The sequence below is a fragment of the Gymnogyps californianus genome, chromosome 21 (genome assembly GCF_018139145.2).
Source record: "Gymnogyps californianus isolate 813 chromosome 21, ASM1813914v2, whole genome shotgun sequence".
NCBI classification, from domain to species: domain Eukaryota; kingdom Metazoa; phylum Chordata; class Aves; order Accipitriformes; family Cathartidae; genus Gymnogyps; species Gymnogyps californianus.
The window spans coordinates 5,418,659-5,443,141 of record NC_059491.1 but is presented as its reverse complement, the minus strand read 5'-3'; the positions used below and the strand labels follow the sequence as shown (position 1 = coordinate 5,443,141).

General features: G+C 41.3%; 1 protein-coding gene across 1 annotated transcript in view; it reads right to left on the bottom strand.

The window, feature by feature from the left end:
• Positions 1–24,483, bottom strand: part of PEX14 (peroxisomal biogenesis factor 14) — a 79,538-nt gene that overhangs the window by 54,791 nt on the left and 264 nt on the right. The window contains exon 2 of the mRNA XM_050909393.1: positions 17,508–17,555. Coding sequence (XP_050765350.1) covers positions 17,508–17,555 — 48 coding nt within the window. The remainder of the gene's footprint in view (positions 1–17,507; positions 17,556–24,483) is intronic.

The following is a 24,483-nucleotide window of genomic DNA, read 5'->3' as shown; positions in this document are numbered from 1 at the left end:
AGTGGTGAGAGTCCTCCTGCTCCTGTCTGGAGTACAAAGAGTCCTGGTTTATGATTCTGCATTTGCATGTGGCAGCAAATGTGTAAATGTTTTAATAATACAAAAATCCCAATAGAGTGGAGGAGGAGGATATGAAAGAAAGAAATACAAGGACATTTACTTTCTTGAGAGTGAGATAGAAAGGAAAAGAGAGAAAGAAGATGACACGATAAGGGACAAAGCAAGCTTTCTGGGGAAGCTTTTTCTCTGGAAAAAGCTGGAAGAGAAATCATTAGGAAGTCCATAGTGCATCTACAGTGATACAGTGTGGATCAATTCATTTAACACTGCCCTGTACATTTACAGAAAAGTACTTTTGATATAATAAAGGCTCATAAACACACAGAAATTGGGTTAGACCTGTTTCGAATTCCTGCCAAACAATGGTTCAGAAAAATGAAGCTCTATTTTAATTAGCTCGACTCAAGAGTGATTTGATAACAGCAGATGCTGTCTGGATGCTTTCAGCTTGATGGGCTCCACATACATGAACTTAAGAGTGGCTTTGATGCAATTAGATATCTCTCTCTCCTTTAACATGTGTTAAGCTGAACCAATGGCTTGTGTCTATTTAACGTCTTGAACTAGGAGGATATTGACACTCTTCCTCATTCTTCTCCAAATGAGTGGAGCTAAAGCGAAGAGAAGGTGGCTTATTTGGGGCTTACCCATGCAGTTTCAACAACTTGAGGACAGAAAGGAAAGGGCACTAATACACTACCCACAACGTAATATTAAGGTCTTAACATTAGATCTGTTTCTACCACAAACCACATTTCCTGGCATGTAATTTTTACAGGCTGAGTTAGTCCCAGTCAAAAAAACTGCCCTATCAACTGCTGCTTCAACTTATGTCATTTTCTGTAAAAACAAGAGGGACTCAATAATAATTCCATACATCCCTTTCAGTCCTATATTCCCAGAAGATACTCCATACACACACTGTACCATTAGAGTAGCTTCCATTAAGTCATCGTACAGCTCTCCCATCTACTGTCCACCATTTTCTTTCAGAGACAACTTCTTTCATTCCCGGAAATATTTGCGCATCAGCATCTTAGAGAACCCTTTGCCTTCCTAAAGTGATCTACCTGCCTCACTCTGTAGCCATAAAGTACAGGTATTTGCTAAAGGACACATGCAACATAGGAGCTGCTTTAATGCATCAGGGACAAGGCTAATAGGAGGTCTTGATTTGTTAATTATCTGTCAGTTTGTCACAGCTGGGCTGCAAGGAGTGGGTGAGGGGGAATCTTTCTGCTTGGTTCTTTCTCTAAATGCTGAATTAGGCTGTCAAAACCTTCATCCCACCACAAGAGGCTGTGAAAAGAAGAGCCAGACTATCCTTTTCTTCCTCCTTTTCCCAGCAGGATATGCTGCTTCAGATGTCCTACCCTCCCACCATGTCTCCAGAAATGTATATGGCATATATAAAATAACCTTCACACCATCACACCATGTCCAGTTTAGTCAAGGGACATTAGCAGACCTGAGCATGATAAATCAGAGAGGAAATCCCAGTGCCAGGGGAGCACGCAGGAGGCATTTATTCTGCAAGGAGTCCTAAAGTTGCTACCTGCTTGAATCAGCAATTTCAGAGCAGGGTTTTGGAAGGCAGAAAGCTTGGCCCCTATGAGAGCAGACAGATAGATATACATGCAGTTATAGAGATAAAGAGGTGGAGTAGTGGCAAGATTCCCTTTCTTCTTACATCTCTGCCCCATGTAATCCTCTAAGTAGGGGGGAAAAGTTCAGGCTGTGAAATGGGATAAAGCATGGAATACCCTCATGGAGACAAAGCTAGAAAAGCAGAAAGCAGGCTGCAATACAGCAGTAGAATTTACTATAAATGCTTATGCCTCTTAAATCCAGCTAAATGTGGCCGTTAAGCCATGAGAGCCTAGGGAGATCCCCACCCACTCCTGTTTTCCCTGCAGGCCACATCCCGAGCATCCCATCACTCAATTCCTCTCCTCAACAGGCCCTGGATTATGAAAAATCCCCTGCAGGAGCTTCCCACATACAACAGACACACCCCTTTTCTACCACCAGCGATGCTTCTCCCCTTCAGGTGTGGGAGGCTCAAAATTTATTCCATGTACACAGGGGTACTGCCTGCTTGAGATGGGAAAATTGAGGGCATTCAGCTCTGGCTTTGTACAGGTGATCAGAAGCTATAAAGTCACCTGAAGTGGAAAAAATGACCATGAGCATTACCCTAGTCCATTGCAACACCAAAAAAAAGGTGTCTCAAGTTAACATTTGTTTATTTTGCACTTATGACAGCCAAGGAGCACATACATATAGTCAGTACACAAGTCAAATTCTCAAAGCAATTTTCTTCTGTGGACCATCTTCTCCTACAGTTCGAAAAAAACGGTGCTTTTTATCTTTTGAGCTAGAATCCCTTGGAACTAGCATTTTATTTTCTAGTGTGATCCACCTACTAGCATACAGCAGGTCAGCTGTAAGTGTAGAATAAGAGCTACAGTTTCCTCGCCTCATTATTTAGTCCTGATCACTAAAACAAATGATACATTTTTGCACAGACAGTCCTACCTTCCCCAGATGGGGCCTACTGAGAAATCCACTGGAGACAAAGTAACTGTCTTTATCTTTCATCAGGTAAAGTTAATAGATCCATTTTGGGCAACATTTGCAGAGCTTGTCCCTGGAAAATAAAATTTGCTAAAGCACTGCTTCTCAAACTTTATGCAAGCTTGACTCCCTTTTGCACTCATCTGTTGTGGTGGCTCATCCCACATTCCTCAGCTGAGATGGCAGCAAGTTCCTTCAGGAAAATGAGAGTTACTGGAATAAATGCTAACTCTTCAAACTAGGAGGAACAGAACTCCTAGTAGCAATTACAAGTAGAAAGCTGTTTACTGTCTAGTGACTTTGTGACTTCCTTTGAAGCCTTTTGCATCCCGTTGGGGGTTATAACCTAAGTTTGAGAAACACTGCTTTAAGGAACTTAACTATAAAGAGACATAGCATTGGTGATGACAATGTGATGACATAGCATTGTTCCCCATCCCACACCTACATAAGAGTTTAGGAGCAATTTCCCAGCAGGTCTTGGTGGCCTCAGCCCCTTTGCCTTTAAAAGCTCTGCCCTACAGTGATACAGACTTATGGGTGTTGAGATGATGCTTGAGATAAAGACCCAGTAGCATCGATAATACAACCAATGCAGCAGTCAGCATTAATTATTCCAAACTACTATAGGGCAAGGTCTGTGTCTCTTAAAACATCTGTCTCTCAATTTTCTGGTCTTTAATAAAATCACCCTCCCAGCCATAGGGTGTAACTGGAATTGTACATACGCATGTGCATGCAAAAACATAAATGCATAAGGAGAGATTCAGGTCCTCATTAAAAAATGGAATAAATAAGAATTCACCAAGGAATTCTGCCAGAGTCTGATTTCCAGATCTGGTTTTGCTGCATTCTTGCCCACAGCCTGCAGAGTTCTGGGTGCCTCCCTATCCTTCTCCAGCTGCACAGTCCTCTTCAAATTCAGACTTCTTGCACCTATAATTACTACGCGCCCTGTGCCAGGCTCCTTTAATTAACTAACCCAACTCTTCTCCCTTTGGGATCAGACTAAGCTCTTTTTTATTAGTTCCATCATTAGTTCCATCAGTATCTAGGCCTAAGCAGGATACCTTATACCACTTTGTGAGTGGGGCTGTAGGGTGCAAATGACCTCCAAAGCACCTGCCTGCAAAGGGGCAAAGAAAGCAAGGCTATGAACCAAGGAGAAATGGCGTGAGGGGTTGATAGAACACCTTTCAAACTTAATTACATCAGCAAAAATGACACAGCTCAAAATTCTCAGGGAAATGCCTTGCATGAGGGGGACCTTGGTGTGCCAGTGAGGTGCTGCTACAGTGCTGAAGGTGCTTCAACCCAAACAGCAGAGAGGTAAGAAGAGAATAAAACCCCTTACTTGTCATTACACCGGAGCAAACCTTGTGATTTTCAGGGCTTCAAGAAAGAGCCGAGCATTCCTAGAGAGCACTATTTCCCCAAGCCTCACTCTCTCCAACTGACACTGTCTTACCAACAGCTAGGATGGAGTCTGAATTACAGGTCCATGCAATGCCCTAGAAGAAGAGGATTCCCATTTCACTGTTTGTACTTAAGACTCCATGTTCCTGTCTCCCAGGAGAATTGGTAGATCAGAGTCCAGATACTGTCTGAACAGTTCTTCCTACCCTGCATGGTACCATGGAACCTCTTAGAGGCAGTTTCTTTTAGCATTTATTGGTATTTTACCTTTAGCCAAGACACTTTCATTCTCTGAAGCTGTTTGACCTAATTTCTAGACAAACTGCAGCATACACGCAAAAAAGAAATGGCAAAATGCATACTGGCCTTTTCTGGACCATGAGATATTCTGTATGTATGTGTTCATGCATGTGGTGGAGAGAGAATGGGAGGTGAAAAGCAAAAGAGCTGGCTAATGTCCTGGGATTTCTTAGGACAGACGGTCACTCTAGTTGCACAGCTTGACTTCCCCAGAGAGTTTTCTCAAGGAGAAACCAGCCATCGATCTTGGGACACACAACTTCCAGGACCGTTCCTTATCTCAGAACAGCTTCTGCCACGAATTCCTGAATGCGCTTTAATGTTTAAATTATTAAATGCATTAATGTATTTACATTATTCAAGTCTTATGTGCATTTTTCTAAGATAATTTATGTATAAGAGTTTGAATGTCCATGACTGTTAATGTCTACAACTCTTCCTGTTCATTATTGATTCTGGAAGGGAAAAAAAAAGGCAGTGTTTTAATGCCTTATTTTTAATGTATTAAGAGTCTGAATAAGTGCATTCTCTTTTTTCTTTTGTAATTTCATAATTTAAGTAGTGCATTTATTAAACTGACACAGTATGAATTGTGGTGAAGTCTGGCACAGGTCCATGCTGCCAACGCAGCCCAACCGACCATCACGCTACTCTGCAAATCAAGTACAAGCTCAGCTCCTCTTACACCAGCTTTTACTCCCTACCTGAAATCAGAAGGGACAGAGACTACAAAGAAGTCTTTTTAAAATACATTTCCTTTGCTATTTACATGGCTTTTCTCTGTCGTCTCCATTTTAAGTCAGTGAAAGCTTTCTTATACGATTGATGAACTCTTTTAATGCAAACCTGTTTTTTCAATGAGCTCCGACACACATACTACAGTTAAAAAATTTCTACGGTACCTTTTAAGCCTAGTAGCTCCAAAGCTGTTAAAAAATCTAAGCTGAATATAATTTTGTTGTTTCTACACCACAGTTGCGCACATCATAAAACCAAAAATTTGCCTGCAGCTTAATGTTCACAGGCAAATTATATACAGGAATCAGGTCACCTCCACTGTTGAACCACAGTCACTTCTAAAGCAGGATGCAACAGCTATTCAGCAGTAGCTGGCCATCTTGCATGCCAGTTTGGGACAAGAATGCTATAATAGGCACAGAAACTGCGAAAAAATTCAGCTAACGCACAATAGAGCTACCTCCGCTCACTACACCCACACATAAACGGTGTTGTATGGACATGCACTTTATATATAAATTATGTGTAAATGCCTTAGATGTTTATGGCCAAAAATACTACTTTCAAAGTCCAGTTTTTACTGCCAGACAAATCCACTGCCAGCTGAGCCTACACAGAGCAACAGTGACACCCGATGGCTTTCAGCTTAACCTTCGGACATGCATTCCCTGCGAGAAGAACCCAGGGGCTCCATTTCCTCTGGCAGTATGGTAGCCCCAACTCAAGTCACCTATCACAACAACTCAGCAAGAAGCTGAACTGCAGAGAGATAAAACTTGCTGTACGTAGGCACTGTATGTAATTATGAGTGTGTGCATAAGTTTCACAGTACACTCTGCATAATTACAGCCTTGCCTGGCACAGTTGCCAGTGCGAGCATGAACACACACGCACACACATAATGTATGCACAATATTGTGCATATGGACTTGGGAAAAGACAGAGAACAGTGAAAGTTGCTGGCTGTTGTTTTAAGAGCTGACTCTGCCATTTCTAAGGTTAAGTTTGTGTTTTTTTGCTACTCATTACCATTCTTTAACTGTTACAATTTATATCAGCATATAATGTTAAATAATTACAGGGAGCGGAGCTCACTCTAGCGAGGATATAAATGCGCTGTGGGATTCTACAGATTTAAACAAATAACACTCACAGCAGGGGGTGAGCAGATGAATTAGCATTAATATCCTGCCTGGGAGATCCCAGTGCAGTGTTATGGCTTAAATACAGATCTTTTCTGTAACAGTCAATATGACAGCTACTAGCAATACAGCCCGGCACATTCACTAGTCAATATAGCAGCTGCAGCTAAAAGAATGCCCTTGTAATAATCCATACAGCAGCCAGTTAAAATAAATAACTTCCCTTTAACAGTCTATATCACAGCCAACTGCATTAAAACCTTCCCTTTTAAGGTCTATACAATAGTCAGCTAAATAGAAAAATTGGCATCCTTCTTGGCAGCTTCAGAGGGAAGTCAAGCATCAAATGGGCTAGAGACTGAATTCTCCTCTCATCTCTTGGGGGATGAGGGGGGTCCCTTCCATATCATGCTGGTGGGGAATCCTGCAATGCTGCTATCACAGCTTGCAGTTTAAGTTTTGTGAGAAGATGATTTAAGCTTCCAAAGCCATCACTTCACTATCTTTCACAAGCAATTACATTCACTTTAAAAAATAAGGACCAAAACCTATTTCTTTCCTGATCAGAATAACGAATCAGGTAGACCACAGCTGCCCAGGAGCAGCCAGCACATACATCCGTATTTCCTCAGAGTAAAGGCAATATGCTTTTTCTAGCACTTTTACCATTAGAGAGATGCTCCATCTCAGTCGAAAAGCAGAACCCAAACTTGAACTCTCTGTTTCAAATCAGTAGCTGCTTTTTTACTCTCTAACAAGAAGCAACAGGCTGAGGTAGGCTAGGAGTCTACCTCCCTTGGACTATACCACAGCACTTCATTTTGCAACAGCAATTGCAAAAGACCATAATATAAATCATGATAGAAATGCTTACACAGGATCCAAACCTGAAAACTGAACTGGAGGAAAATCCATGACCACAATGAATTCTGTCATAAGGCCACTACATACAGTTTTTGTATCTAATGTCAAATTCTGTTCTCACATATATAGATTTTATACCGGTATACCTCCATTCTTCTGTGATGGAGTGGCTGTAGATTTACACTGCGAATTAACTGACTTGCAAAACAAACCTGTAGAACTTCAACAAATTAAAACAATGCTTCTTGAGGCAAATTAGAAAGTAAACCACAAAAAACTCATAAAGCACTTAATACTGAGCTTATAGTTTACAAACTGTTGTACAAGCAGTAATAAATCTCTAGAAAATGAAATGTGTAGGTATTTTCATATTTTCCATACTGCTAAGAGATTTTATTGATAGGGAATTCTGCTGCTAAAATACTACATTTGTTAGCTTCTTATAAAAGAAAGGAGATAGATGACAATTTTGTTAGAAATTGGAATGATAAAGCAGGAATGGCCTTTATTCTTTAAAACTCCACAAATGAAAAACATCTGCCTGCTTTCTTTTTAAGAAACCTGTCCCTTTGGGTATATATTAAAAAACATAAACATAAACCAGGGGCCTACAATCCCACCAGATGTTTGGCACCTGGAGCCTTTTCAAGTAATTGATCAAGAAAATAAATATTTTTTCAGGTAACAGGAAAAAATTATCTCTAAAATCTTTCACATTGTCAATGCTTTAATTTATTTTATCTCAGATTTTAAGGGAAGACTGCAGCTACAGACACATTCCAGCTTATAGCCTCCCAAATTAAAAATAAATATGCACCACCCCTACTCCAGAAGTCATGGTTTGAAGCTTTGACCATATTTTGCAAAATGACAGTTATTAAAAACAACAAATATGCATCACAGTGAGTCATCTGGTTTCCAACTTCTGAGTCAAAAGGGGCTGATTCCACACAAACTGAAACCTGGCTCTCTAACTACTTGCATGTTTAACGATTTGTATCTCTGCACCACAGCTTCAGAACAGGATGTGGAAGAAAAGAATAAAAAGGAGATGGGAGAAAGGGGAGGGGAGGGGAAGAGAAAAAACACTTCTTTACTGGTCCCAGTGTCATTGCAAATAAAGACCACGTCAAGATTTAAACCATAATAATGGAAAGGCTATAAAGGTCCCTGCTATAATGTTTCCTCTGATATTCCCTTTCATAAATGCTCTCTTTATGTTGCATGCTTTGCAATAATACATGTAATGTTTGTGAACTAGCCCCGCTGGGGAAGCTGTATCATATGAAGCTTCACAGAATACAACATTAGAAGCTAGACAATTCATTTACCAGTTCCTCAACTTTTGTTAGCTGCACCTATCTTCTTCAAGAGAATGCAAGAAACATGAGGAGACAAGTAATCTAAAGCAACCTCCAAATATATTTAGCTGGAAACAGATCTGTATGTACCAACACACGGACATGCAGTATGGAGTTACCTCTTCCTCCAATGCAATGCCTTTCTGGGTAAGACTAAAAGCCTCTTCCCAGATCCTACATGTATAAGCAAGAACCCCGAACTTGTTCACAGCTATGCCAATCGGATCGATAGCATCCTGAGCTTCCTCTTGGCAGAGACAGTGAAGAACGTCAGTGCCAAGAGTATCTGCACAACAGATCCCTGCCAGCACCAGAGCTGTGAGCCTCCTGATGGCAGTGCATAAACACATGCGCATGGGGTACTGGTTGCAACACCTCTTTCATTTTGCATGTGGATAGCAAGACCCATTCACTTCAGGTCACACACTAGGCTGCATGGAGCTCAGCTCTGCCTTTCCAGAAGGAATGACCATCAGCAGCCTGAGGCACCTGCATGCCTGGCAAGAGAAGTATAGAGAAGAACACCAACTCTGTAAGAATTTAGGGTCAGACTGGAATCCCATGGGGCTTTAGTACTGAATTTCCCAAGTGACCTGATACCACTACTTTGAAGCATACTGGGTGCTTAGTAGCTGACCATTAGAGTGAGAACTAAGTCCATCTTTACGAGATTGTGGCAACCTGATGTTGAGAAAGGGGTTGTCAAAAATATAGTGTCGGGGAGGGGGGGGCAGGCTCGTCTCAGTCTTGACTGTAATTCTCAATCACTGCACAGAAAGTATTTATATCCTGTTGGCAGCATGTGTAACCAATGCGACTCTTCGTGTCAGAGCTGTCAATTACAGGCTTGACTTATGAGGAAAGATTAAATGAGCTTAATATGTAGAGCTTGGCTAAGAGACCAGGATGGGGGTGGGGGAAAGGAGAAATGATGTGATAACTGTCTGCAAACATCTGAAGGGTGCAGATGCTTAAGGAGGAAAGGAATCACTTAGGGTGGCACACAAAACAAACAGGAGAAGCAAGCTGGAAGACACAGGAAATTCTCACTGTATAGCAGGGAAACTCCATTCCAGCAAGATGTACTCTGCTGTAGAATTGTATCCCAAGGAGTACCATCATTCAGGCCATTCAGATGCTTGACAAAACACTAGGAAGTTGACAGCAGAGGAAAATCCTGCTCTGACCAAAAGATAAAACAGATAACGTAAAAAAGTGGGGCATATTGTGAGTGTGGCTGATGATATGAAGCTATCTCTCTTGCTTCTCTCCAGGTGTAAAATCCTTTTACTAAAAAGCTATGCATATTTTCATTGTTACTTTTCCAGAAAGGCAATTGTCAAAGTAGCAGTGGTGTGTTATGGGATCACAACTGAGAAGAGGACACGGTCTGTACAATTATAAGAAGGAGAAGAGCTATGTAAACACGCATACAAAACCAAAACAAAAAACCCCGCAAACTATTAAGATGTGTGGAAGGATTTGCAATGTAAGTGACATACGGAGAAATACAAGAAACATGAGAAGCAGGGAAAGTCTCTTCTCCAGTAAGTTGGTTAGGAACTCCAAATCTAAGAATTACGTGAGCTCTCCACTTCCTAGTTTGGCAAATCTTGGTTCTGAAGGTGCTGGCATCAGAAGTATCTGAAGGATGTATTCCTGTGCATCAAAGTTGGGGAAAGTTCTTTTCAAGTTCTTGAATAAGCCATTCTTTTGTGCCCCAGCTACCTTACTTTTTAACGTGATGAAGACGCAACATATCCTTTACTCTGAGGCACAACAAAGATGCCATAGACACTGCAAATTTTTTCTCACGGCATGATCTCCCAGGTAAAAGTAGGAGGAAGCCAAGAAGTTAAGAAAGTTATCACATGTAGGCAGTTATAATCTTGTAAGAATCACTATCTGTCACTAGACTCTTTTTGATTGCAGTAACAATGACACAGGCAGCATCTGGATATGGGCAAAAGGAGTCCAACTGCTCAGTGGTATCAGAGGTAGGAGAGGAATTAAGAATCTCTAGCAACACTTTCCAGATTAAGAATTTAATAATGTGGAGTCAAGAGGCACTCCAAAGAACAAGCCTCCTGCATAAAGTTATTTCAAGAAGCTAAAAAGGCAGACACGCCTGTGAAGTTCTTAAGCTGGTCCCTCCTCTCCCTAAGCAGAAAGAACTGCGGGCAATTGCTGCCCTCTACAAGTTGTTCTGCACATAGCATATTTTCCACACACGTTGCTGAAATGATACTATTATCTCACCTTGATCCCATAACCCATCATTAGCAAAGTGCACACTGTGTCGGCACCTCTTTGCTGTGTGCCGTCACCTGTTTGAAATTAATAGGTACCCCTTCCAACAGCTGGGATGCACACAGCAAAGTGCTCCCGATCTTTCTGAGCAGGCAAAGAGCTGGGCTGCCAACCGATACAGAACAGCCAGCTGATAGCAAAACAGGCCATGATCTGTAAAAAATTGTTTGTAGGTGTAGCATGTTTAGACCTCCAAAACATCACGTGAACATAAACAAAAAAATTAAATTCATTTCTCTCAAGGGGAAAATATAAAGTAATGTTAAGTATTTCCTAACTGTGTGCTAGTGTTTTTTTCCAATGTCACAAAGCACTGTCGCTTCCATTTTACCTTCAGTGAGAGATCTGGGATCTCTGGAAGTCAAATCATACCTAACATTAAAAAAGATTCTAACCTAACTCCTAGTACTTTAATTTCCTTGCATATTTTGTAAAGAACAACTTAGAGTATTACGACTATTTTAAAACCATCTTAAAAGTCTTCTGACCAGTAATGTTGGTTTGTCTGAAAAGCAAGTAGGAATTGCTTTCAGAGCTCTCTTCTGCACAAGTGCACAGAAAAGATTATAAGCTGCTAACTCACCACACTATTAGTAACAGAAAATGACTGTAGCTATCCTAGTTGTTATGCTGCCTCACCCACCAGCTCTAGCGTCATTTAACCTGCAAGCTCTTAGGGACAGGCAAAGTCATTATTACATTTTGTACAGTGTGATAAGGTCTTAACCTGCTTTGGCCTATAACTACTGCAAGTTTCTAGCTTTCATACATTAACATATAATGCTACAACAGAAGTTATATCCCAAACTATTATAGTCCACCCTCTTTTAAAACTGAGATTTAAAGGAATTCCAAGAAAACTTTCCCATTGACCTCAGATGGGCAATTTAACTTGACATGACAGTGTTCCTTTAACTATGCTCAGTAAGTAAATTTGCATCTGCGTGCTTTGCACATATTAATATATTTGTCTAAATCAACAGAGTAAAAGGAATTGACAGATTAAGCGAGCACATTTTGCATGAACAACAAGAGAAGTCAATGAACACGCAGAAGTAAGAGACAAAACCAGGCAAAAAACCAATAATCTCAAACTTATCAGAAGGTCAAACACAAGAGAGGTCTGCTTAGTAAATCATAGAATTCTCTTTGCAGCAAACCAAAAGATATTGTGTAAGGCAGTCACAGACCTCTGGCTCCTTGTTCCTGGCCCAATAAAACCGAAATCTGCACAGCAATTGCCCTCCACAGCCTGACGGAATTATTGTCCAGCACCGGGAATCCACAGCAACACATTCAGGACCTCCCCAAACAGAAGCATTATCACACCACTAGGGTTACTGCCTGTACGGGAGGTCACAAAGCTGATAGTCTCTCTTTCTCTCCTGCTGACAGTGGTAAATTATCCTGACTAATGTTTCGCTGGGGGCTATAAGTTAGTTGCCTACTGACTCTGGCTGTCTGGAAATCCCCTCTGGATAGATTTACTTTTAGAGAATCATTCAGTGTAGGCCACCACTCTGAACAAACCCATTGTGGCAGACAGAAAATTTGTACAGTAAACAGGTACAAATCTTGTCTTAAACAATAAAGGGTGGGAAAATGGAAAGCAAAAGTGTGATGGGGAGTGTCCCTCCAGTACACCCCAGTCCCTCACATCATTTCTGGCAACAAAAGTCCTTCTGAAAAAAACCCACATTTTTCTACAAATCTAGACTAAGACCTTTGAACTTTAAAAGAAAGGATAAGGATACTACATGGTATCCCTTGTGTAAGAATGTGTTCCCGAAAACAAAGTATGAGTTTTTCAGTGAAAATACCATTCTTGTCTTCATTTCAAACAATTTCAGGCAAAGGAGAATCTTAAAAAAATTCCCATGTGTATCGTTTTCTGTAGGGTTTGATCGGGCAGAAAGAGCATCTACTACTTCATAAGAAGAAGAGGGACATGGATTCTCAATGTGCCCAAAGACTTGTTCATAAAAAGTGGATTCTGAGTATTCTTAACTAACATTAGCCCCAACAAGCTCTCTCAAATCTTATGACACAGTTCTGTAACCTTTCCTCATTCCCACTCATGGTTTTGTTCACATGGTCAAAGACAATGGTATTGTTAGTGTTAGGCTCCGTCAACTTCTAATTACACCAGTTACAGCTAAAAGTAGTCAAACTTAAAATCTCGATTGCAAAGCTCCTTCCTCAGAAACCTAAATGAAATTCTCTTTAACCACAGTCTACTTAAGAGGAAGCTTAACAGAATAGATAAGGTTTAAAAGGAGGCAATGAAACAGAGAGGATCTAATAATTCTATTGTTTGTCACTGAATGCTAAGCTCCCAAATCCAGGCAGCTGAGAAAAGGGTAAGTAACTCCATCCAGTTTCAGTTTCAAAAGTTTTATCCATTATAAACACATATCACAAAATTTACTGGTTTACTTCCAAGGAAACCTAGCAACTGAACACAAAAAACATAGAGGAACTAAATATGCCCATAACCAAGCCCTAGTCATGGCTTCAATTTGAGATCTCAACTGATGGTTCAGAAAAGCAAAGATAGATACAAACAACAAATGTGTTCAGCATGGACATACTGACTGATGTGACTTTGTGCCTGTTGATATGCAATGGATATAGAAATGTCAAGTCTCTTTTCTGCTCTCCATTTTTTTCATTATTCCTCAATCACCAGAAAAATAGTCAAAACCAGAAAAAGGATGAACTAAAGAAGCAGCAGTATACCACAATCACTTTTAAAAAATGTATTACACATGCAAGGCTAGAGGCTTTTCCAAAGACATAAAAGGGGCAGAATGAAGCCCCTGAAATAGAAATTACCTCATTTACCAGGCCAACAGACTAGGTCTCACATCTATGCCACCAACTTGCTGCATGAACCTGGCTAAACAGTTAACCTCTATATCTCAATTAGCTTTTCTAGAAAATGGAGATAACACAGACATATTCCCTAAACACAACAATTAATGTCTGCAGTGTACCCTATGATGTTTGCACAAAAAGGGGTGTTACAAGTATTCTGGCCATTATCATGACCCTTAGAAATTTGAAAATCAGTTTAACAAAGGGTAGGGAAAAGCCATGAGAGCTCCAGCACATCCCAACAAACTCTACACTACTTGCTATAGAGGCAGCAGTAATTCTTGTTACCTTGTACCTTTCGACAGCCTGTAAAAAAGGGAATAAAATGTCCATGTTTCAGTGCTAACTGCTATCATCTACAGCAAGAAACAGCAAGAAACAGCACATGCTGAAAATAAAAGAAAAAAAGTTAAATCATCCTGCAAAAGAAAATACCCTGCTCCTCATACCATGATCCAGGGATTTTGTAACATAGTGAGAAACCAAGAGAGTGTTTTACATTTACAACCAGTACTTTTGTATTTACAACTAGTACTTCTTCCAGATACCAAGCACCGGCAAGGGAATGAACATGTTTTGTGGCAGGAAAAAAACCCAAACAAACAACAAACAAGCAGCATGTGGAAAGGCCTCACTCACAAGCTCTGCTTCCTTAGGTTCTTCCTACAACCCAGGCTCATGTTAGAGGCTCTCATATGTGTAACCTTCATAGCTGTAATTTAGATTGCAGGAGATACGGCAGAAAGCAAAGGCCAACAGCAAACATATTCAAGCTCTGGAAAACATCTCAAAAGCAGCACAGTATGGTTAAAAAGCGACAAGATGCTACTAAGGAGAGACAAAACAAGCTAAAAAGAGAAGCAAAAAAGACGACATAATTACACTAAAGAGAGACATTAGACCAAAGAAACAAAGATTCGAGAAGAAAAGGGGATTTTCTAATGCTTTAACCTCACAGAAAGAGGTTTTGTCCTATGTAGTTACATCTTTTGCACATCCCAGGACTTTGCTTTGAGTGGCTGCAAAAAGACAAACCTATTCCAATTCCACAAGTGTTCAGAGGATTATCAGAGGTGGCTGCATATACAAGCAGAAAGGGATGCGGCAGTGTTCACTGATAAGCTGGACTCAAGGAGAAGCTGATCCCGCACTGACGATGACAAACGTGGCTGTAAACAGCAGCAGAGCGAGATGCTGACACTCTGCTAACACAAGGTTACACTTCCCACTATGGAGCTACACGGCAAATTTTAATGGGCCAAGACCGACAGCTAGGGAAATGAGTGTCCGCTCTCTGCTGCAAAAATTATAGCTTTTCCCATCCCCCTCCAACTCATTCTCCACTGTCAGTACTATAACACAATGACCTCTTATTAGGGAGTATTTTTCAGTTGGGACAGTTTATTGTAAGGACACTGGATAACTCAAGGGATTAATGGCATGGACGTGGAGTCCCTTATCTCCAGTTTGGTACTTCAAAACATCAAAAGTGGGTTGAAGAAAGAGCAATTAGGAGTGTGACGTGAGTTTGTAGGGCTCCATTCTGAAGGCCTCAGTAAGGCCATAAACCTTCGTAAGGTATGCTCTATAGACCCAAAATGCAGGACACAATATGATGTGTCCGACTGCATCTGCTACGTGATCTTGCAGAACGCTGAAGTCCTCTTGCAAACAACTAGAAATCATTGCTTCTCCTGGATTCCTGTTGAAAGCAGCAGGCTGTAGGGGTACAGAGTACACAGAATACAGTGCCACTGCGCGTAGAGCAGAAGGTATTTAGCACTTTGCAGGATACAGTGCCCATTAGAATCACAAATACAATACAAAAACAGTTTGAGTCTATAATGACATCTGCTGATACAATGCAAGATGTTTTAATTCTATTGCTTTCTCATACTTGTGCGTAACAGCACTGATATGTTCCAAACAGGTCTCAGTCCTATGAAGCACTGAGTACTTTCAGTCACCAATTAAGTCAAAAAAGGTGAGGGGGTACAGAGCAGAATTTGGTCACGAGACTCTTTTCTCCCTCCTCTGGATTCTGTAAGTCTTCTTCAACTGCTTAACACCAGATTTGAAGTCAGCAACGATATGCCTGAGCACATGGCTTTCCCATACAGAGCCATTTGTTGGATTCATGCCACAGTTTGTTCTGGTGTTTCTGTAAACATTTTTATGACATGGCGCCATGTGCCTACAAGTCTGCCTTATGGACCGAGATCTACTGCATGCATTAGAAGGCAGCATGCATGATCCTGGCTACAGAGAAGCCACAGTAGTGTGGTGGAAGTTAGGTCATCTGGCTCCCAGAACTGAACTGCTCATTTAATAAGGCTGCTACAGATACTCAGCTGGAAGCAATAATGACTCCTAAGCAAACGTGACAAAGACTGTGAGAGTTTAATATAAAAAAACAATTAATGAAAAAATAAGGAGAAAACCTCCACCTTTCAAAGGGCTCTAATTAGCTCACACGCAAGACTCACCATTGTGAGAGTAAAGTTTATGTTGGAGTTCTTTAAATGTATAAACATTTTTATGTGGTAGGAATATACACCTATACAGAAAGATACACAACTGCTATGTGCTTCCTCTGAGCAACGCTTCAGTTGCATATACAGTAAGAAATTAATTAAATCAAAGGTAATGTTAGAATCTGCCTTGAGAAAGAGAATGAACTGTCGACCCGCACAGGCTGTGATGATCTGCTGCCTGCTATGACCTTCCTAAGGGAGGGAAAAAAAAACCCAACCCCAAAAAAACCAAACCACCAAATCCATCACAAAGCACATGGTGTCAATAACAACTTCAGGTCATCTCACGTACAGATGTCTATGCAATTAAGGGATGTCACAGTGTTACTAGACTAGAGAGATTTTCACTGCAGAGCTTAACAGAATTCACGAACAGCCCTTTCATTAGATGCATTTTACTGACCCTTCCCAGTTCACAGTCTTTACTCACATCTCTCTCCTTTAAAAATCATCTCCTGGGTTCTCCAGAGAAGAGTTACAAGGCAAAAACACTTTGATGTGGCCAGTGCTACACCATTATGGAAAGTACTTGAGTCTTCTCACTGCAAACAGCTTGTATTCACTATGATCACCAAATGAAAGCCAGAGAAGAAACTCAATTAGAGATTTATATGTTTAGAACAATAACATGGGCTAAGAATTTTGGCAAGGTTTTGACTGAGTTATAGATGGCTGAGGAGGAAGGCAAAAAAGAAAAAGAAGGTTGTAAAAAAAAATATACTGCAGCTCCAGAGAGTGGTGGCTCACTTCCCACTCTGCATCACCATAAAAAAGAAAACAAAACAGGGTTTTCTTAGTTATCCTCATACACAAAAAAATCCCAGAGCTCTTTCCAAAACGGTTCTGGAGTGAAAACATTGGATCACATGCACTGCCAGCTGCCAGACACTTCTAAGCTCACTCTGAGTGCATCTGAATATAAAGACAGCTTGAATGAGGTCTCTCAGCAGCAGACGGTTTTTTTATTAGACAATAGCACTAAGAACCTCAGTTTAAATTATGCTGCACAGGTCTTTCTTCAGACTCTACTAAATAAGCACTGATCAAGAGCACACATTGTACACAATTAGGACAGGCAGTCTGTGCTCAAGGACAACGCAGTGGCCTAGGTGACCCATGTCTAACCCCAGAAAGACAGGAGGTTATGGTTATAGGTCAGAATTCAGAGGTCAACAGCAGGGCAACATAAGGCAGTTTACACCTTTTTCACAAAGCACCAGCTCCTTAGAAAAGCAAAACAATGGATGCAAAATGATGCAGCAAAGAGAACAACCCATGTATATTATATTATCAGCAAGAAATTATATGCTGCTTCTTGAAGAACTTACCAGTGGCTCCCGAGATGCTGCATTTTCAGTCGCAGGGCAGGAGCCAGCCTGTAAAGCAAAAAGAAGAGTGAGGTTACATTGCCACCTGATGGACACAATCAGAAATACTTGTCTGTTAAGATCACTCTTCTGATGAGCAGGATTTGTTTCTGCTATCAATAGCAGTTCTGTGATGGACTGAAGACAAAAAGGTCAGCATCACAGGAAAAAATTCGTTCCAGCAGTCCCCATTTAAAACAACAGAATTCACAGAACCTGCAGAACTTGCTTTAGGGAGCCAGCAGTTAAGAGCCAGAGAGACAACCGAGAGATGTCATGAAAGAAATGTTCACCCTAACTGAAATTCTGAAATAACATGGCGCAGTGAACAAACACAGCATGAAACCGGGACTCTCCCTGCTAAACTTTTGGTTGCAACACTTGTCACATTGCATGGTATAAGACAGGACATTTTTACCATATATGAAGTGAGGATAATAACTTGCCTGTCTCAAAGGGACATCTTTGACATCTGCAAAGAATTCTGCGACACTAAAGGGAAGAAATACTGCAGAAGCCCAAAGTACTGCTATTGAACTGGATGCAAAAGTACCTCGCTCTGATTCCACGGTTCACTTTCTCCTCTCTAGAAGGACTAAACTTAATTTGACACCAAGCTTCTCCCATTTCCGTGGTCTAGTAATGCACCCTTTGTTTTCTGCACTATTCTTCTAAAGATTTCAAAACAACTACGATTTAACTGAACCTCACAAAACTCATCAAGAGTCACTCATCAAGAACAGGCATAACATTTTAGCATAGTCCCATGTTTTACAGAATTACTCTCCGGGTTTTTCTTCACTGCCAAAAAAAGCAGTTGATCTCTGTGTAAGTAGCATGTATCAGCTCTCCCAAGGTAGACACCCCTAAGTTTTACCATAAAATAAACTTATCTTGGTCAACTATCTACTTTCAAATCAGATTCACAGGATGTTAAGATGGTCTAAACCATATTGCCTTCACTGTGTTTTTTTTAATCTTAGGAGAGGTGACACATACTGGTTACCTCAATGGTAAAAAAATGCAGTTTTATTAGTAATGAAGAAAAGGTTTGAGGCTTAGTTAGAAGAAAAGGAATCCTATTCTTTGAGTATAGGGAAACAGAAAACTTTCATGTGATAGCATAAAGGTCCTTAAGTGACTTTTTGTCCTCCAATTGTATTCATCACTTTTATGCCATATACCACACCTTCAAAGTACCTCAAGATTTTTTTCCCCCATCTACAAAATACGCAAAAAATATAGATAAAAATAAGTATTTACCACAAGAGGGTGCCAGAAACTCAAATATACTTCAGCTCAGCTTCCTCCAGATATAAGCATCATCACCAGGGCCCAGCCAGATCTCACAGCTAGGCAGTGATTCTCTAGAGAGGCCCTTAGGCTCTTCATGTGCACTCATCATCATTTTTGTTACTCCACTATATATCTGCAAAAATTTCAGCCACTAAGAATTCACTTGACATAACCATTGCAACTATCAGCTTCAACACCATACTGGAAGTCACACTGCCCGTTCTGTCTGTAGTGGAGACAATGCTATGTGATACCAAGAAAAGGGCACTTCTCTCTTCAACCTTGTCACTGGCTTCCCTTTTTTATATGCACGGTATATCTGCTTTCAAATTTTTTATAACTGGATGAAAGAAAAACAATGAACAGTCTCAAGATCCATCCACTCCTCCAAAAATATGGAAAATATATGAGAATCAACAGAAGAATATGGCGTGCATGGTTTATTAATAAGTTAACTGAACCTGTTTAGGTTGTGGATAAACTTATTTGGTGCATACGCTCTATTTTATTTCTTCAGTCAAATCCCAGGACTAACACAGGTATCTTACTATGGCTAATACGCTAAAATATTGGGGCCTGATTCATAGCACACTGAAGTCAAAGAAAAGATTCTTATCAAATTCAGTTAGCACAGGGTCAGAACTGCTTAGAAGAGGCAGACAAAGAGTGGCACAGATAAAATTCCTGTTGAATATTTCAAAAAAGTAGCTATAGCTGTTAACTACTATTCCCATGGAATTGTTCCATCAAGCCACTTGCATTAAGAGCTGAGTTTTCTAAGAATATACATATTTTGCTCGTCTGTAGCATGTTTCAAGGCAAATCCAAAGCATTTTAACTACTTAAGCTGACTTTGCAAAGAGAAAATCTACAGATGAGTGGTACAAACAGTAAAGTCACAAAGGCACAAAGGAAGAAAGAAACCACCATAGAATTCATATCCTCAGAAAATTCCCAGAGCATCCTATGTACTAGAGCTTGTATGTTCTGCCCTAAGGAGCTGTACTAGTATTTACGGACTGTCACTCCACACAAAACTTGGCCAACCTGGGAAACTGCTTGAAGAAGGATTTGAAATGAAGCCTAGCTTACTGTGAGAAAACACATATTACATTGACAGGTGAGAGTCTTGATCCTGAAGACAAATACTCAAAAATTCTGACAGGTGCTTGTACATAACCTGATGACATAGATATGATTAGTTGGATAATTTATGGTACTTTGACTGCATTGTCCAAAGCTACCAACACTTTAAATGAGATCTGCATTTTCCTTCCAGCAAGATTTCCAAGTACAAGGCATAGTGTGACATCAAAGGAACTAGTCTTATAAGGTAGGGGACAGTAACCCTCCAGAACATGTTAGCTCCAAGACAAGTCAAGGAAGATTCCATCCTTTCCAAGCAATGGCTGTTCAATAGCCTGTATTTAATGAAAACAACGGACATCACAGTCCAGACACCGTTTATCTTCCCCATAAACCATCTTTTAAGGCAGAGAATCCAGAGGCTTAACAGTCAAGAGCTACAGGCAAGTGGGAAGGAAAATTGACTAACAATGCAAATCGGGAATTAAGTCTCTGGAGCAACAAATCAGGCATCTTTCAACATCTTTGAAATTTGCTTTAACTACTCCCTTACATGAAGAAAAAACGCAGCTAGATGGTAGACTCAATCCAAAGTGGGTATAATGAAGCTTTAGAAAGAAAACAAGTAAGATTCGGGCCTTTGTACTCTGCTTGCTTCCCCACTAAACCACATATAAGAACATCACCAAGTATAAAAGATGTTGGAACACCAATGCATTCTGTTCACCTTATCCTCTCTCCTTTCTCAGTCTCTTACATTAAATTTATATGTAGTCTGTTTTCAGCATAGTGAGCCTTCAAGTGTTATAAAACAAACAAAAGAATCCCACATACAGAATCCACTCTGCCTATCCTACCTCAGTGGCTGCACTACCATTTTGGTACCAAGTCAAATTCAGCCATTGACTTTAACAATTTCAAGCCTTCTATGACTCACACGGACCAGCTACATACTGACTTCCAGGCTACAGGATTCTCAGCTTCTGCACATAACTGTACAGATAATTAGGTATCATTTTGTGTCCCAAACTAAGCAGCTTGGAAAAACTGAGACATATTTATCTAAACCAACAACACTACTGCCGATTAATGTTAAAGAATTTCAATTTCTCTCACACTACTGGGATTTACAGTTAAATGGAATGCCGGAGGACTGGGTTGCTGGCAGGCTGAGCCAAGAAGACTCACCAAATATATGGCCAAAGTATTCAGCATCAAAGAAATACTGATAGCCAAGACAAATTGGAAATTGGTTATTCTGTTCACAGGCTATACCACCATCTTGCTCTTCCCTTTCTTTTACTATAAGGAATAGTAACAGACAGATGGGATCTTCTGTTTATTTTTTAGTAAAGACATTGCTAAAGGCCCAAGGAACATGATTTCTAAACAAACCCAAATCTTTTAAAATCTCTGGTAGAAATGTTTATTGCCTTTAGAATATAATTCTATCTATGTAAATGATTTCATTTGAGCTGCAACACTCCCCCCTCCCCACAATGCTTGAGGCAATACATTAATTCATGAGAATGAGAAAATTAAACTAAGAAAAACAGATAATAAGCCAAAAGATATCTGACACTCCCTTTTCAGCATCTAAACTAACTAGATTTGTAATAGAAAACATGATAGGACCCAAACATAAACATGTTAAGCAAGGCAGTGCTACTACTCATAGCCTTATGTTGAATGCTTGGCAATAAATAAACAATCATCATCAGTGGTAGAAAGTAAATATTTTTTTAAATTCTCTAAACATTTAGTGTGCAATGGGGAAAATTTTTTACATGCATTGGTAACTGTCAAAATTGCAATGGTTGCATAAGAAGAGTGGTATTTACATTCTGCTAGACTAAAAAAGATACTTTCATTGTTTTGTTTTATTCCAAAATTGCCCCCTTAAGAATTCATCTACTGTGCTATATATTCTTCAATTACTCCCCCTTTTTCCGGCCAAAGCTACAAGATTCTCTCAAATCCCATCCAAGCCAACAGAATCTGAGAGCACTGAACACTGCTCAGCTAGAGTCCTGGATGAGGAATGTGCAGCCCGTGTCAGACACATACTAGATGGTGAAGATGGGGATATCTGTCACCAGCAGGCACCGACAGCCTTGGACAGACAGAACAACTCTTCTGTCTCCACACAAGCACACAATGTGGGGAAGGAGGGAAGTCAGTATACAAGCAGGGCTGCTCCTGGTGTGTGCGTGGAGAGGGTAAATATTAGTGTGGCTACCCTCTAGCTGAACCTGAGCATTACCTCACATACCTGAAGCAAGGCAGACCACCAGAGCTGCCCCTTAAACAAACTCTGCCACTAAGGAAGTCATGACGGGCCAGGAGCCAAAAGGGGTGCAACTAATTTGCTATTGCCTGAGAATCCAGCATTTTTGCCCTCAATGTGACAGAATCCGGCAGGGGAGCAGTTAATGGACCATTTTCACCCACAGCGGCTTCAGATCACCTCCCTCCTCAGAGGAGCTGGCACAAAGTAAGTCTCTCTGTGGTGAAAAGTTAACTTTGCAGCCTGGGTATTCTGCCTTACCTCAAATTCTTCCTGATTTAGAAAGCAGCACAAGCATTAACTCCACTATGTTCTTTACAGGCAATGCCTGAAAAACTCTCCACATTACACATAAGGTAAGAGTTACCGTTCCCATTTTTCACTATGGAGACAGTGACAGAGTGACTTTCTTCATGTCCTTAACTTTAAAACCCAGGGGGTGCTCTGGCTACATTTACGAGGCCCATTAAAAAGCAAGACTTTTCCATTTCCAAACATCAAGCCTTCTTTTGAGGTAAAGCAACACTAAATAAATGTTAAAAAAAAGGGTGCAATGGGAGGATACTATATCCAAACTCAAGAGAAACTGAATGTTTCTCAGGCAACCACATTTGCCAATTAACCAGATTTCTTTCTCAGAAACCTCTAGTCAACTGCCTTGTAGACTGTCCAAGTGGCTTATGGATCAGTCGCAGGTTGTTTCCTTGTTCTGAAAGCATTCACTCGAAGCATGAGGAACGGACTGTAATGCCTGCACCTCAAACCACGACTGATGAAAGCACATAGCCAATGCAAAACTGCCCAGCAAGCCTACCGTAAGTTTGGTAACTTAGCCTTTCACAACCTAGGAGGAGATTTGTGCTGGTTAGTCAGAGTATGAATTTTATGTAATTTATTTCTATTTCAGTTTAGTTCAACAACGTTCCCTACAAACTCAGCCTCCTCAGTCCAAAATAAAGGATCAACAGAGAGGTTCACAGCGATTTAGTCAAATCCAGACAGATTTGAAAGACTGCACATAAAAGCATGTCAGTGGCAGACTTTGCTCTATTTTCTTCCCTGTTGCTGAAACAGCCAGACTTTTCATCTCCTGGCGGCTACAGGAGGGCCCTCTGCAGCCATCTAAAGGATTTTACAAAATTCCATTGGTACCACATACTCAGGAGTCTGTCCGAGATACTGGTGAGATGAGAGAGCTGCCAGGAGGTCACTAACTTTGAGGTAGGTAGAGTTTGCAATGAAATACAAGTTACCCTGGATCATGAGCAAGCCAGTGCAAGTGACCGGAAACCTACGCTATATACAACTACATCATACTTCCATTTTTCCCTCTGGCTCCCCCATTCATTTCAGGTCCCACTTTAAAAATATCTTAAGCTTTTAGTTGTTTCTTGAGCATGCACTCAAGCCAGTGAACTTACATTTCTCTTTTACTCCCCCCATTCAGTTTTTGACAATGCTTATACTACGTCTATCATCGCTTTGCTGTTTTATGCTGTTGGTTCAAGGATCTTTCTGCCTTGCAGAAACAACATTTTGTCTAACTGGTACTCCACCTCATTTCAAAACCCAGCTGACACATAAATTGCCTCCTTTCTCTCTGGCTGTGCTTTTTTTTCTTTTTTTCCTTCTTCCCCCTACTCAAGTGCTTTATTGAGTTTCACATACAGACCCTAAAATGAAAACATGCCTACTGCCTAGGGGCCTGGCCTGAAAATCAGAACTGCATTTGGCTGTCAGGTAAAGCATGCCCCATATCAGCTCGCGCTACCACACAGGGCAGGGTGCCAAACTACAAAACCAATCCCCCCGAGATGCGAAGCTCTACTGGTGCTACCGGGCACACGGGCTGAAAGCAATGCCGAGACGCCCAGAGCCGCTAAGCAGGGCGTCCGGGCCCTCCCCAGCAGAGAGTGTCACCCCGGCCGTGACGAGACACCACGGCTTCACCCGGGCAGCAGCCCCTCGCCGTTCCTCCCGCGCTAGGCTGGCCAGGGGCAGGCAGGAGACGGGGCGGGGGAGCGCAACGCGCACCTCAGGGAGCCGCTGTCACCGGCCGCCGCCTCCTCGCGGGGTCAGCGCTCCCGCGCGCCCCTCCGGTGCCGCTGCTCTCGCCGGGGCTTCGGCGGCGATAGGCCCACCGCGGCGGGGGCTGACGCGGCCGGAGCCGTCCCCTCGCCAGTGACCGTTACGACAGGTGCGGGGGCGGCGCGCGGGCGGCGGTTGGCGGCGCGCGGGCGGCAGTTGGCGGCGCGCGGGCGGCGGTTG